The sequence below is a fragment of the Penicillium macrosclerotiorum genome (genome assembly GCF_028827735.1).
Source record: "Penicillium macrosclerotiorum strain IBT 26536 chromosome Unknown utg000006l_segment0_segment0, whole genome shotgun sequence".
NCBI lineage: Eukaryota > Fungi > Ascomycota > Eurotiomycetes > Eurotiales > Aspergillaceae > Penicillium > Penicillium macrosclerotiorum.
Window position 1 is genome coordinate 2802208 of NW_026643085.1, and position 15729 is coordinate 2817936.

The 15729-nt window shown below is 52.7% G+C and overlaps 4 protein-coding genes across 4 annotated transcripts; 2 read left to right on the top strand and 2 right to left on the bottom strand.

Moving 5' to 3' along the window:
* Nucleotides 1-241: 241 nt before the first annotated feature.
* N7462_006292 (uncharacterized protein) lies at nucleotides 242-1276 on the top strand (the record flags this gene model as incomplete). Its single annotated transcript, XM_057078010.1, has 1 exon — nucleotides 242-1276. One exon carries the CDS (start codon nucleotides 242-244, stop codon nucleotides 1274-1276), a length of 1035 nt encoding a protein of 344 aa, XP_056933590.1.
* Nucleotides 1277-2355: 1079 nt separating this feature from the next.
* Nucleotides 2356-3054, bottom strand: N7462_006293 (uncharacterized protein; the record flags this gene model as incomplete). The annotated part of the gene is made up of 3 exons (XM_057078011.1): nucleotides 2356-2613; nucleotides 2643-2723; nucleotides 3034-3054. 3 exons carry the CDS (start codon nucleotides 3052-3054, stop codon nucleotides 2356-2358), a joined length of 360 nt encoding a protein of 119 aa, XP_056933591.1.
* A 652-nt stretch (nucleotides 3055-3706) lies between these two features.
* Nucleotides 3707-6953, bottom strand: N7462_006294 (uncharacterized protein; the record flags this gene model as incomplete). Its single annotated transcript, XM_057078012.1, has 10 exons — nucleotides 3707-4251; nucleotides 4305-4866; nucleotides 4921-5128; nucleotides 5181-5286; nucleotides 5343-5894; nucleotides 5956-6213; nucleotides 6269-6400; nucleotides 6503-6792; nucleotides 6846-6868; nucleotides 6936-6953. 10 exons carry the CDS (start codon nucleotides 6951-6953, stop codon nucleotides 3707-3709), a joined length of 2694 nt encoding a protein of 897 aa, XP_056933592.1.
* A 548-nt stretch (nucleotides 6954-7501) lies between these two features.
* On the top strand, nucleotides 7502-15477 carry N7462_006295 (uncharacterized protein; the record flags this gene model as incomplete). The annotated part of the gene is made up of 3 exons (XM_057078013.1): nucleotides 7502-11496; nucleotides 11566-12239; nucleotides 12284-15477. 3 exons carry the CDS (start codon nucleotides 7502-7504, stop codon nucleotides 15475-15477), a joined length of 7863 nt encoding a protein of 2620 aa, XP_056933593.1.
* Between the last annotated feature and the right edge of the window lie 252 nt (nucleotides 15478-15729).

Below are 15729 nucleotides of genomic sequence, written 5' to 3' on the forward strand. Positions count from 1 at the left end.
GATACGGATGACCATGTAGAAAATGTGTTTTTTTTATTCTTTCAGCCACAATCATTGACATAGGGTCTATTGGTCAGTTTCGAAGCATTGCTGCCCAACGTTTCAGCTTACTTTGTAAAGCGCTTATCTGATAATGTGGGGCTTTATATTCCGCCATATTCTCTCCACGGCGTGTTGCCTACATGCATATTTGCTCTTACATTATTTCTCTGGCCGTACAATATCGAATTTTACCAGAAATATGACCTCTAGCACCCCTGTGGACGATCCAGTCATCCCCGTACCTCCAAGTCGGGATGAACACGCACACCACTTGGCCTGGACTGACTGGGCGAGGAGAGCCCCAGGACAGAAGCTCACCACGGAGAAAGAGAGAAACGCCCTGATGTGCTCGACCGAGATAGCTCGAGCCGTGAAGTTGGGCTACATCAAACCTGAACACGCCCGCAAAGCCTATGAAGTCATGTTGCTGACGGCTCATCGCGAATCTGATTTCAACGCGAGGGCGACAAATTCCGAAAGCTCGGCCACCGGCATGTTCCAGCAAACCAAGGCGTTCCATCAACGAAGTCCACTCAATTCTCCCAGCGTCCGGAAAGTACTGCTCACAGTTGAGCAGCGCATGGATGTTGCGACGGCTGCTGGTTTCTTTCTGAGACAGCTCGCCCATTGCCCTAATTGGCACGAAATGAAGATAAACAAAGCGGCTTACGAGGTGCAAAAGTTTCGTCTCCAGGATATGCACCGCTACGAGGACCCCACGATTACCAGGGAAGTTGTCTGCCTGAGCGGCGCTTTATTTCCCGGGCAAGCATCCATGATCGATAACGCCGTATATTCGAATGCGGGTAGGGCCAAGCTCAGTTGTCAGAGTTCTGGTGCTTTCAGCTGTAAGGTCGGCGGCTGCGACGAAACCGTCTCGGAGCCATCCACGGAGGTGACCGGTGAGGAGCTCCCCGTGTCAAGGCTTCATATACCCATGCACGTTCCAGTCATCGACCTGACGCCAAAGGATCCTATCCCAAAAGGAGCCCGCGAGAAATGGGATCATGCGATCCAGACTGGGAGTACAGGCGTTGTAACTGCAATTGTGGGAATGGGGGGAGGGGCGGCTCTCGGGGCAGCCACAGGGGGAGGGGCTACCATCGTCCCCTCAGGCACAGGACTGGCTCTTGCATTAAATCTACTTCATCCTGCAGGCCAGGTTGGTGCCGTGATAGGGCTCGGGGTTGCTGGAACATGCTTTGCTTGGCATTATTTTACCCATGATAGGTGATGACAGCATACATGCCGCTCTCAGTAGACACGCACGAGTTTTAGGTTATCGACATGTATGATTGAATGATTGACGTCTATGCTGTAAGGCCAGAATCTTAGCTACACTTCGAATGAAGAAATTAAGTCAGTTGCTTCCGACTAGCGGTGTAGGTCTTCGGCCTTGTTCCACCCAAAATTAACATCTTATACCTCCGCTGGCCTCAGGTACAACCTGAACGGGCTCAAACCAGGTAGTGACGACCTGAGCTCTTCCACTTACGGAATATAGGTACACTTGCGACGGATAAATTGCAAATTTATGTCCAGGTCTACTCGAATTTCATGTTCAGGTTCCAGATCACATCTAGACTAGTTCTCATATTATCAGACGAGCATTCCATCGCATGTCGTATACACATGATGGCATGTGTGATAAAATGATTCTAGATCATGACTACTAGGTAAGTCTCCACTTTGCTCCTTAGGAACGACATTTTGTCTGCTTTAGTTGACCGGACCTTACATATCAGCGCAGGGAGGTATACTCGTTGAGATATACACACCTTGCGAGAGAGTTTGCGCTCCACCCTCCGGCACGCATGTGCTTACAGCACGATCTAAGATCATCTCAAGGTCAAAAATAGAACAGTATAACGACTCACCCTTCCTGTGTCTCTGAAAGTTACCTCTTCCCCTTTGTGTCATACTATATCAATTTCATTTTGTGAAAGTGCCAGGCGTCACTTCCCCCGTCAACGCCTGGTTCATCTCGGCTTGAATAGAGGTTGATCTGAAGTAATGAGCTGGGTAGAGGGCAAGATATTAGCTTGTCTGATAGAAGTATGTGTATTATGACTTTCTCACGTAGATTGGGACAGATATGATGCGGCCTGGTATGGAAGGGTCTTGCATAAGGAAGGCGGCTTTCTGCCCAATGGACAAAGTCACATGGTGCAACCCCGCTAGGTCGACTGGCACCTCAGCCTCGAGGTCCTCAGCAAGTTCTCCTATGTATCATAATGGCACTAAACAGGTGACGTATGTGAATTTTTACTGTGGGTATCAGGAGACGTTACTATTCCCAATATTATGGCTTTTTTAACAGGCAGAGACAAGGGTGGGAGAGCAAGTTATGGCGGGCCCGAAGATATCTAGGAGGGAAGTCTTGTGTGAACTACCTGTTTCGTTCTTCGGCTTGTCATCTTCTTCCTCAGCCTGTCTCCGTAGTTTGGTTTCTCTCTCGAAGAGTTCTTTGTAATTGGGCGAACTGCTTTGATCCATAGAGCTGTTCGAACAAACGTATTGCAGCGGCGTTGTTTTCGGCTCAACGCCGTTGGAGTTGCGAAGGGGTGGGCCCTAGTTCGGGATCAGAGAAGCTGACAGACCGAGGTCTCAGTGCTTATTTCGATAACATTTGCGATGAAGCTCTGTCCACGTGATGTGGACTTGTCACTCTGCGGATTTAGCTATGGCAGTCAGCAAGTTTAATGGGTTACGTACCTGAAGTTCGTGGGAACCTCAGCACGCAACTTGGGCCCAAGGCGACCTTGAAATCAGCCTCACTGTTGATTTGGCCAGTCCAGGTTTGGTATTCGATTGTATAAGGAATGCCAAGAGACCACAGTTTCAGTCAGTCACAGCCAGGCGGGTGTGAACCAATGACTTTATTACTTGAATTCAGCTGAGAGGATCAGTACGTTTGTCGCGCGACGGAGGGCGGGAATCACCGCTCTCGCCCAGCATTAAAACTGTCTATTGCATACTAACCTCACTCACCCATGGCGTCCAGCTTGTCATGATCTTAGATTATACATTTCTCCCCCGATAATAACCTAGCACATACGACCACAGGGTGTGGAGAACAGGGCTTCCCGTCCGCTCAGCCGTACTTAAGCCACACGCCGGCAGGTTAGTAGTTGGGTGGGTGACCACCAGCGAATCCCTGCTGTTGTATGTTTTTTGCTTTTATCAAAATTATCTCTAAATATCTTTTGGTTGATTCTATGTACTGGGTGGGTTGGCCTTGCCGCCCTCCCTCCGCTACGGACCAAGCGCGAAACTAGCGGTATGATGGAAAGATGTGATATACAACTATCCTGCTCGCAGGAGTACACAATCAGATACATTCTCCTCTTCCTATTCGTAGGTCTCCCCTTTTATACTCCCGCTATCACCTAGAGGACGGACGTAGTCCGTAGACATGCTCCTCTCTTCGCTGCTAAAGTCATGATCTCCATAGCCTAGATTTCAATCATCAACATACATCTATCTCTCGGGCATTGACTTCGACCCTTGCTTTGATGTCTCAAAATAAGGAAGTGTGTATGATGTAAACTCAATGAAACTGAATCTTGGGGACCCCAGTTCAATCTTTTTCTAAGTACTGATCCAACGTGAATACAGGAGAAATGTCCTTATAAAGAAAGCGACAATTGATTATCGCCATCGCCTAATCATAGTTCACTATGCCGGCGATAAGGCGCCCTGACGGCCCTCGGAAGAAGACGTCCAAGGTCCCCTCCCGCCGACACAACACTGTAAGTGGCGACCCAGGTGCCGCAACTGGGTCGTCACGGATAGTATAAGAGGGCATGGAAAGTACGTCGGTTGTCCCTCCACACCCCTTCAGGACCCCGGTCGGGGAAATCCACAGCAGATCGAGTTTCCCAAGGGCTCGAGACGCGACCTGCAAACTCCCACCAGGGGCAATACTCCCGTCCGGAGCCACCTTTTCTTGCCTCCAAGAGTCAGTTTTGTACTTCCGAGTACCCATGATACCCCCCGACGACGTGGCGTGCCAATATCCAATATGCTCGTCCCCATGACCTCCGGTGGCCAACCGAGAGGAGCCCGGAATCGATTGGGGTGGCGCGAGAACGGTAGAAGCAAAGGTTTCCGGAAAGTCCTCCGTGGGCTGCCACCGGAGTGCCGCTCCCCGTATCTCGCCGTCGTAACAAGCTTCGATTAGGTCGAATCCGCCCAGAGAGGGGCATCCTAATGCCCTGAAACCATCTGCTGGACGTGTGCCCCCCGGCTCAGCACTTCACGAGCTATCCACTTATCCGCTTTGGAGGAAAACGACCCTTCGATGCGATCCTTCACAGTCCAGAATACGGCGAGCGCCCCAGGGGCCAATGTGACAGCCTCGATTGTCCCTGGCAATGAGGCTGGGTTGTGGCCCGGGATGGCCACCGGGGAACTCCAAACTTTGGCGCGGTCCCGGTGGAAATTACAGCCCTGGATGGAACCATCAGGGGCAATCCAGAACACATCTATGCGCGAGGGATCACACGAGGTGGCGCAGATGGCATTTGGGACGGCTGAACCCGCGCCCGCGAGCCAATACCGCCGCCAGGGCTCACTCTCGTACTGGTACGCCCCTTGCACTGATCCGTCCGTGGCCACCCACCAGATCTCGATGGTGCTAGAATCCCGGCTGGCCGCTGCGATGGTGGCGTTGGGCGGAATCCCATCTGGTTCAGCGTTGGGGATATAACAAACCGAGAGAGAGGCGCGCGGATAGGTAAGCTGGCAAATGAGGCTTGCGGATTCTGTGACAGAGTATTGTCTTGGCTGAAGGGGGCCACGACGGGCTGGAATCGGTTGGCCCTATATGCACTCGCTTTAGGGACAGACCTTTGGCGGAGACCTCATATAACGTACCTGACGGAATTGAGGAAAGGGGGACTTTTCTGTTTCTGCGTCCAATTTCTCTAACTCCTCGATTGCTTTGGTGTTCTGTGCTGCGCTTAGAGTATAGGGATGTGCCAAACTGGGTAAGTTGTGTCGGTTGGAAGGAAGCACCCTGACTGGACGCCCATCCAGCCCGTCAGCAAATTTGAACAGGATTTTATCCCAGGCTGCCAATTGTCTAATAGAGCTCGTTAGTTTGTCTCCGTCGAAATATACGCCTGGCAACCTACGTCTTGACTTCATCATTATATTGGGTTCTAATTTTCAATCCCGTATCCAAGCATAGCTGGTTGGCTCCAGGCACGAAGGAAAACCGGTTGAAGAGCCCGATGTGTTCTGGAGCGCGAATTAATCATAGCTAATCAGGAGTCCAAGGAGGGAATACCTCGTACCCTGATCCCACCGGTCGCCACTCTTATGCCGTGACTGTCCCCTGCGACAATCAGAACTCCAGACTAGCGCATTCGACGGCAATGCACTGTTTGCCGCAGGCGGATCCCAGGAGCCAGCCGGGTCCCAGAAGCTAACGTCATAAATCGAGCCCCGCTCCTTCATTACGGATAACATGTTCTCGGGTTCCTTGCCCCAGTAACGAATCAATTCGCACCATTGGGGCAAGTCACGTAGCTCCCAATCACTGGATGTTGAGTGTGGATCTGCTTGAGTGACCCCCTTCCACAGTATGTGGTTATATCGACTCAAAACCGGTGATATTGCGCGAAAAAGAGATACCTGATGGACAGCATACTCGCCGTCGATCCAGTTCCCCTGCCAAGGTATCGCTTGAGCCTCGGGCTTTGAACCCCCTTGGATGGTCTCGAGAAAACAGATGGCGTTGAAACCACCCTGGCCATCTAAAATGGTGCGGGGGGTATTGGAAGAGTCGAGCCATGGATATTGCTGAATGTGGAGGCTCGTCACAGGCAGGATTGGTGATTGGCCGTCTACGTCTCATTAGCTGGTTGACTCAAAAATAGTCAGGGAAGTAGGATTTCTGTCACTGACCGCCGGGAATTGGACGTGCGGCCACATGCTGGAAAAGATCGAGAGTGATAGTCTGCCAGAGCTGTCGGTCAAACTGGCTGAGATATTCGACGAATCTTTGGAACCACTTGGGCTCGTCCACCGACCAGTTGCGCTGACTGCCGGCTACAAATGTCTGCGTGGCTGGTACATGGACTCCATCCTCGGAGATTTGAAAGTCCTCGTCGGTCCAGCAACCAAAGGAGCTGTACCTCAAATCAAGGGGGCCGTATTCGCTCGCTAGCATGCAAAATATTAGCCATCTTGACGACATAAGCTGCATTGACCTCATTACCTCCCAGTCGCATGAGCCAGTCCCAGATCGTGATCCCGTCTGCCGTTTTTAAACCGTCGTGGACCTCTTTGTAGTCCTTTTGCACTTTCAGGGCCTTCTGCGTTGGCTTATACTTCGGATTCGGGGCCGTATCTACATGCCTCCAGGTAAGCCCGGGGGGGTTGCACCATGAATAGCAAATAGCAAATGAAGAAGAAAAAAAAAAAAAAAAGCTGAGGGTGAGAGAAAGCTAACCAGGATTCGGGTTTATGTTCACAGTAAATGCCAACTGCCAATCCTTGACCGCATACTCAATAGCTGTGCGATCGTTGGGGTTGGTATTTTCTCGAATCCGCAATTGGCCAGAGAGAAGAGGGAGGACGAGTAAGACGCGATCGGCCTTCCCTTCTACATCGAGGATGACCTGCGGAATACCAGCGACAACATCTGAGAGCCCGGAACCATGTTCGTCTTCACAATGGAGCTCGTCTGGCGGGATCAACGAGACATGCTGGCTGATCAACCTGTTGATCACACACTGCGGACTGTGATGCTGTTAGCTTGATCACAGAACAGTGTCTGTACACTGGCCCCTCACATGACAGTTGCCTGGTCCCAGCCCTGGATATGTGAATACGAGAGATCTGGTTAGCCATAAGGAATTGTTGTGAATGCAGAGGACAATTACCTCGATCTTTGGAGGCATCGTGGAACGCAATTATTCGCTTTCGATCTACAAGGCAAGTTGTCTGTTCGACTCGGAGGATAGGCTTGGTGAAAGATTCGTACTGATGATCGATCAGAGGAACCCGATGAAACTGTCACTTCGAGGGCCGAGGAAGAATAGAAATCAGCCGGCGTCGCTGAGAAAAGCCAAATTGAGCGCTATATCCACGAGTCCTGCAGCTACGCCACACATACTGGGGCATTCTCCCCGATCGACCGTGCCTACATCCACCTAGCGCCCCCAGGTCGAACGTTCAGGATTCGTGAAGGTGCCGCTAGTGGCAACGAGGCTGGCCGTGATTGGCGTTACCCGTCGACAGTCTTTGCCCAACTGTTTACCGGAACTCATGGGCTGACAGTGGAGAAGGTGGGGGAAGCTAGTGAGGTCCAGACTATAAGAAATCAACACGGGAGAATCTGAGCGACCGCTGAGAATGGCTGACCCCAGTCACGGGGTTGATTCAAAGATAAATGAAGTCTCAGGCACGGAGTGTGTGAATTCTGAGCAACAATACCCTCATCCACAAAATGACCGAATCGATAGATAGCCAAGATGCGCGCCGCAAAGAATGCGAGGTGCTTCTGCGGGCCACCATGAGCCCCAGTGACGAGCTGGAGAAAATCATCACAGCGCTACAGCAGACCACAAGTTTACGGGAAGCCCAGCAACTATATCTACAAGTACATGCGCTCCCTTCACCCGAACTCGAACGTTTGCAGACGGTGATTAATGTGTACGAGCTGGCCGGCGAGAGGGCGACAATTGTACAAGATCTGTTCCATGACCTCGAGGAACCTTGGAGTCTCGCAGGGATCGCAGAGACGGCGTATTCGCGCATTCCTTCTCCAGAGGGGGCCTCTCTGCGACAAGCTCTATTCCAGGAAGAGCCCACAGCGGTAGTACTGGGATTGCTTAGTCGCCACGAGTTTTCCATTCCGTCCGCGATCGAGAACGAACTGGAGAATGTGCTGCGAGAAGCGTTCATCAAACACCAATTCAATATTTTCACCACCCCAGTACACGTCCTCATCTGGCGAGATAGCGAGGCTGATAGAAATGAGGAAACAGACAAACTCCTGGCCGAGGCGCAGAGGACTCTGGCAACAATACGACGATTGTCGCTTGTCGTGGACTATCCGGAAGATATTGCCATCCTGCTGCAGCTGGGATTCAGCTCTGCCGCTGCAATTGCGGCCTGTCCACTGGAACAATTTACCGCATCAGTGCCGTCTGGGATTCAGGGAAGTCTGACGCAAATCCACGCCCATGCGACATTAATCGAGTCGAGGAACGAGCATTTATGGGCACAGCTACGTACGGCACCAGGAGGGCCTGTGTCTACCTTGGACTCCATGCAGATGGCAGCCGCGGGAGTTGGCGTGGCCGCGTATGAAGGGTTAGCTGCTGCAGATGATGCTTCACAGATGAAGGAGATGCGGGAGATGGGAGGGATGGGGCATGTTCAGTTGAAGTCCATTCAAGCGACTGTCACAAACACAGAAATGACGAAACGAACAGAGTTGCAACCATTATATGCTCAAGTTGCCGCCGCAGCTGACGTTCTCGTCGATATGGACAACGTCGCTTGCGAAGACTGCTGTTCGCTGCTGAGTTCGCCCGCATACTTCGTCGATCTCCTGCGCCTGCTCAAGAACTGCTGGATCGACCCCAAGAAGCTCGCTGCGGGGCCCAGTGTTCTCGACCGTCTACTTGGACGACGCCCGGATCTGCAGCATCTACAGCTTTCTTGTGCCAACACCAAGATCGAAATCCCCTATATCGACGTGAGCAATGAGCTGATGGAGTCTATGGTGGAATTCCTGGAAGATTCGAATATCTCAAGCTATGGCACGTATAATTGTCGCGACAGCGATACTGCTGCTGCCCTGGCTGCTGAACCACTAAACGTGAAGTGGCCGGTTTATGACAAGTATATTGGCAAGCTCATGACTCCGATGACAGCTCTGCCTTTCCATCTGCGCACTGAAGTTGTTCGCCACCTGCTGGCTGCGGTGGGAACCTCGCGTCAGGAACTTCTCGCCATTATGCAGTCTCCTCACCGGTATGACCGCTCAGTAGCGGCGAAGCATACAGTATACCTCGAGCGCACCGTGGCGGCAGAAGTACTGGGTCTCTCAGAAAAGAGCTTCCTGGCCATCACGGGAGAATTGCTTTCCCCACCGGATGACACGCGCCCGCTTCAACCACCGACCCCAGCGGAATATTGGGGCTACACATCCTCGGAGCAGGGAATTCTGGGCGAAAAGCTAGCCCTAATTCAGGAAGAGCTGCTGCCGCGAGCTGGGATTGCATTTCTTGACCTGGTTGTGATCTTGAATGTCCCATGGCTGAAAGGCGCCCTTCTGGTCCAAAATCCCGAGACCGCGACGGATTTCACGAAGCTACAGAAATTACGTCTCTATGATCCCGAAGGAAAGCCAGGTGCCATTGGCACCTTTCACAAGCTTGGCACGTTCATCCGGCTATTGGTGCGCCTAGGATGGTCGGCAGCTGACCTGGATCAAGCACTCACCGTTTGCCGTCCAGGGTACCAGGGGACTATCACTGCAGATATGCTAGTCCAACTCTCCGCAATCAAGCGACTGGTTGACCTGTGCCAATGGCCCATTTCTGAGCTTCTCCGACTCTGGCAGGACCATAATGAGTCCAAGCTGTGCCAAATACTGGGTGTCCCAGCAGCTCGTGCATACCACCTGCCTCTCGTCAATAAGGAGAAATTGAGAGACCCGGTAAAGACCCTCGAGTTCATCACGCAGTGGAATGATCTGATAGGCCAGGGTTGGTCAGTGGATGAACTACTGGGTTTGTCATCAACAGTAGCAGAGCATCTCAGCGACACCAAGGTCTCTGCTTTCGTGTCCCAGCTGGCCTCCGACATGATCTATCAGGATATAGCCAGAGAGAATCCATCAGAGCCCGCGAGCGACCAACCAGCCACCAGTCTTCTACCCCAAATGTTCCTTATTGAGCAACTCAAGGGCGTTGCTGATAACATCGACACTCGGACGTTGGAGCTGCTTTTGGAGACATTATCTCCGCTGGTCGATAGGTTACGCGTCAAGCTTCACAGCATTTTAAAGGAAAAAATCATAGCTAGCAAGGATAAAACCATTCCTCTGGAGTTTCTGCACCTTGTAGGTGAAATTCATCAGACTCTGTCTCGGGCCCTGCAGCTTGTGTCACATGCGGGTATGGAGCCGGAGCTTCTAGAGAGGCTCCAGCAGTCTTCTAGCCTCAAGCTTGACTTTTCCAATTGGTCTCTGGAAAATGTCCACAGTGTCATGGCCCTTGCAGAGAGTCGGATGAATCGGCCTGCGTTTGAGCTCGTCCTGTGGGCAGCGAAGTCGAAGAAAGATATAGCAAGGGAAGAGCTGGTTAATCAAGTTGCCAAGTTCCTGGGGGTTTCCATCTCCCGGGCGGAGGCTCTTCTACGACTCAACTATCCAGGAGCTGACCAGGATTCACTGCTGAAATTGTTTGCAGATCCCACAGGCATCGAATCACGGAGATTGATACGCCAAGTGGGCTGGACTTCACGCTATGGCCTTCACGGGGTTGAAACGTCGCTACTCTTTGATATGGCCACACCGGCGGGAGCTTCTGCTGAGCAGACTCCCATTGATGAAGTGCTCTCATCCCTAGCCGGTCGACAGGCCTCCCTCGAATCCATGCATAATGAGCTGCGAGAACGCCGTCGCGATGCCCTGATTCAGTATCTACTTCAACACCCTTCGATCAAGGCCCAGAATGTGCGTGACGCAGACAGCCTGTTCGAGTATTTGTTGCTGGATGTCCAGATGGGAGCTGCCATGCGTACCAATCGTATGTCTCAAGCAATTGCTACGGTACAGCTCTTTGTCCAACGCTGTCTATTGGGCCTTGAACCGGGTATTTTAGCGAGCGTCATTCCCACTGACCGATGGGCGTGGATGCAGCAATACCGGCTCTGGGAGGCCAACCGCAAGGTATTTCTGTACCCAGAGAACTGGGTAGACCCAAGCTTGCGCGACAACAAGACACCGGCTTTCCAAGACTTTGAACGTGAGATGATGCAAAGCGAGCTCAGTGAGGAGAGTGTGACGGACTTAGTCAAGAAATATATCTACCAGGCCCATGAGACCGCGCAGCTACACATCCAGAGCTACCACTGGGACCGCCAAAGGTCGAGCTATACAATCCACGTTATCGGCCGTACTCGTACCTCGCCATATACCTTCTTCTATCGCCGGATGGATGGGCTTGTGGTGGACACCAAGGTAACTCCGACCTGGTCGCCATGGGAGAAGCTCAATTTGGACATCCCAACCCATGTCACTGACGAGAGTGGTCAGGCACTCTCTGAAGCCGGTGCATATGTTGTTCCCGTCATGATGAGCAAGCAGCTGCATCTATTCATTGCCCATATCACTTCTAAGACTCGCCCCATGGGGGACACATCTTCAGTTGCTCCGATAGAGGGAACTCACTACCCACAACCGGGAGCAAAGCCTCAAGGATACTGGTATGTTCTACGCTAGTCAAGCGATCTATTGTCGGCTATCGTTTCTTGACTACTGCTAACACAACTCAGGGAGATCAAGCTTGGCCTTACTGTCCAGCGAGGAAGGCAGTGGTCTCCCGTTTCTATTTCACACACTAGTCTGGATGTCAATACTCTAGAAGTCGACGGTGGCCAGCTCCCCTCTATCAATTCGTTCCGATTTTGGACGCATAAGGAGGTTATGGCACAACGAGTCGCCAATGAGGAGAAACCCGGGAAGACCAAACAAATTGAGAGCACTCGGTTGACACTTCACGTCGATCGATGTGTGAAGAAAGGTGATGGAACTGTATCTGTGCCGGTGGGAAGCTTCCAGCTGAGGGGACAGGAGATCCTCGCACACCCACCCAGTCCATCCACGAGCCTGAATCATAAGGACACCACCGCGACCGTTTTTGGCCGAGTCATCCCAGATATCGGATACCCTATCAACTTTGATGTTGAAAGCTGGCGAACCAAGTGGGGAGTGACTTTGCACAAGGAGATGGAAGCCGTTATGCTGGCGGAAATGCCCGGTGTGAGTCTGACGAAGATGCCAGATGTTGCGCTGCGGACTATTGAATGGACAACATCGCTCGAAAGCTACAGCCAGTCCACGGCACTGGTCCTCGATATGGCGCAGGAGGATGCACAAACTGCCCAGACTTGGTTCGCCGTGCCACAGTCCATGTCCAAGGGCAGTGTTTCCCCCCCGTGCCTGCTCGGTTTGACCACGTCGTGTCACCCGCCCTTGTTGAAGCGGCGACAGTGTTCGATGACATGGCGAGTATCTATATGAAAATGAGGGATCGTGACGTGGTGTCGCCCTCGCTGGCACCAGCTGTCTTCGGCAGTTTCCAGGGCAGCGCCTACAAGGAGAGCGCAACACCGGCTGCCATCTATAATTGGGAGCTGGGATTCCACATGATTTCGCTTCTAATGGAGCGGCTCATGGCGGTGCAAAAGTTCGATCTGGCCCTCCGTGTCGCTCGTCAGATATTTGATCCTCGCATGGCCCGGGAGCAGCAACAGCTTCCCGGAGGCGACCAAACCACCGTCTGCTGGCGGTTTGCGCCTTTTCGAGAGCCAGATGTGCGTAATGCTGGATCGCTCAGCGCCATTCTTAGCAAAGCACAGGCGAGCAGCGGGGCCGAGGATGCGATGACGGTACCTGTGCTGGAATGGCGACGGAACCCTTTCAACGCCCACTCCGTCGCGCGTAACCGACCATTGGTATACATGAAGCGCGCTGCCATGAAGTATATCGAGATCTTGATTGCGGCCGGAGACCATCACTTCCGACATTTCACGGCCGAGAGCATTCCACTGGCAATCCAGCGGTATGTCGAGGCAGCTCACATCTTTGGTCCGGCGCCAGTGACTATCCCCAAGACCGTGAAGCCAGTTGTCCAGAGCTATTCTCAGCTTTCAGCTACCGTTGATGATCTGTCCAACGCTCATGTCGATCTCGAGGTTCTCTTACCCTTCTATATCCCACCTCATGCGCGGAGCACACTGCCCTCGTCGCCTTCGACAAGCAGTCAGACACTAGTGGGCATCGTGCCAAGTTCTTACTTCTGTGTCGCCATAAACCCAGAAATCGTCAAGCTGCGCAGCACCATAGATGATCGGCTCCTGAAGATCCGTCACTCCTTGGATATCGACGGTCAGCCGCGTACGCCCCCATCCTCCGGGCCCGTTATTGATCCTCGACAGGCTGGCCGGCAGATGCTCGCACGATCTGGCACGAGTACTGTGTCGCCTTCGGTGGAAGATGGCCCGATGCCAAACTACCGGTTCATGGGCCTGCTCCAGCGAGCACTGGATCTCGCCCAGGAGTTGAAGACGAGCAGCGCGACCTATCTATCAATCAAAGAACGAAGGGACGGTGAGGCACTGGCCGTGCTCAATGCGTCTCACGAATGTACTGTTCAGGGTCTCATGCTTAAAATCAAAGAGTCTCAGCTGGAGGAGGCTGAGAAGACGTTGATTCAGCTCCAGGAAACCCGCCGGAGCCCTCTGATGCGCTTAGATTATTTCAGCAATCTGACCGGTGACGATCCTATGGCACCCACGGCTACACAGGACTTTACCCTGATTGACCAGCTTTATGTGCCTCTGTCCAAGACGACTATCAAATCTGGCCAAGTCGAGATTTCCCGTCTCAATGTGTTGGAGGCCACGGAGATTGAGCGGGCCATGGAGGCTGGCGTGGCCAATCTGGTTGCGTCCGGCGCGGATGTCATGGCCAGCACGCTCGCCATGCTACCGGGGTTGAGCACGCAGGTGGCGCCCTGGGGTATTGGAGTGAACGTTTCCAACCCGCCCTGGGGACAGCACTTCTCACTAGTTGCCAGCGGCGCACGGTTCGCGTCCCAGATGCTGAGCGAAGATAGCCAGCAGGCATCGCGCGTCAATCGACTGCATATGCAATTGCAGGACCGCCGCCTGCAGGCTAACCTGGCAGGGTTGGAGCTTCGGGGCATTCAGAAGCAGATCGAGACGCACCAACATCGAATCGATGCTGTGAAAAACGAGCTCAAACTGCAAGAATTGCAGATCAAGCACACCGCTGACGTCAAGGACTATCTCATGAGCAAGTGGACCAACGACCAACTATACAGCTGGCTGGATAACTCGCTACGAGATCACCTGTACCACACCTATATCCTCGCTCTCCAGATGGCTCGACAAGCGGAGCGGGCACTGCAATTTGAAACTGGGTACCAGTCCAGTAGAAGCGCCATTGTCCCCTCGAGTGGTGTGTGGGATTCGACTCATGATGGCCTGCTCGCTGGTGAAGGCCTCTATCGGGCCCTGAAGCATCTGGAGCGCGAGTATATCCACCACCGGCCCAGCAGCCTCGAGATCGTCAAGAACATCTCCCTTCGCCAGGTTGATCCGCTGGCTCTCCTGCGTGTGCGAGAAGAGGGTCTTGCGAGTTTCTCGTTGCCAGAAGAGCTGTTCGATCTTGACTACCCGGGTCATTATCATCGGCGCATCCAGAGCGTGGCTGTGACAATACCTTGCATCGTGGGGCCCTACAGCAGCGTCAACTGCACTCTCACCCTGACAAGCCATCGTTACCGAGTTGATCCCACCGTCAACCTGCAGGGCAGTGACTATGCATCTAAGGGCCTTGATGACGCTCGCTTCCACGAGGACAAAATCCCGATTACTGCCATTGCTGTCAGCCACGGACAGCAGGACCCGGGCGTCGCGACATTGGACTTCCATGGAGAGCGTTACATGCCGATGGAAGGAGCCGGGGCTATCAGCAGCTGGACAATCGCGTTGCCATCCAAGTATCGCTCATTTGACTACCGGACGATCTCCGATATCGTCCTCCAGATCCGCTACACGGCTCGCGATGCCGGTCAGCAATTAGCAAATGCGGCAACCAAACAGCTGGCCAAGTACTTTGATGCCGCTGCTGCCGTTTCCGCCGCGGCGGGCCTATACACCACGCTTGACATACAGAATGACTTCTCTAACGCGTGGTATGCATTTAAAAGGCCTCCTAGTGGAGTTCAAATCCTCCCCCGGTCCATCCCGCTGCAGAACCTGTCGAACATGATCCCGTTCTACGCTCGTCACAACGGCGCTTCGACCGTTCGCGAGATTTTTGTCTTCATTGGTTGGGAGTCAACTGACCTCGGAGCCTTGTCCCGGCTCCAAGTGAGGTTCCATGACCAAGTACTTAGCAGTCCCAGTAAGGAGGTTGATCCACACCTTCCAGGGCTAACCTGCTTCCACGGGGTGAAGCTTTCTGTGTCCATGTCATCAAGCCCTGCTCTTACCTTCGATCTGATACGCACAACAACCGACCCACACACCCACAAAGATATCACACTGACTGAAGATGAAGAGGTGGTTGAATCGAAGAAGATCGGGGCCATGATCGAGCGAATGGCCCGTGTATTTGTGCTCTTCCGATATCAGATGATGGGCGATAGGAAGTAGGGGGGAGGATAATAAAATTTAGCCAGGATATCATTTATGCATTTTGTTAGCCCAAGCTCCCCATAGCATCAAAAAATAATCTACGTACGCTGCTTAGCCACTCTCAAGATAACATTTCCTCCAACATAGGTGCCTGTAAACTACACACAAGAGCCTGCCTCTATCAGTTTTACTTATGATATAGAAGTTGTATAATTTTCTTCTGTTGCTCTGTCTGATATTTATCTCCATCTACCTCCCCTTTATCTGAAA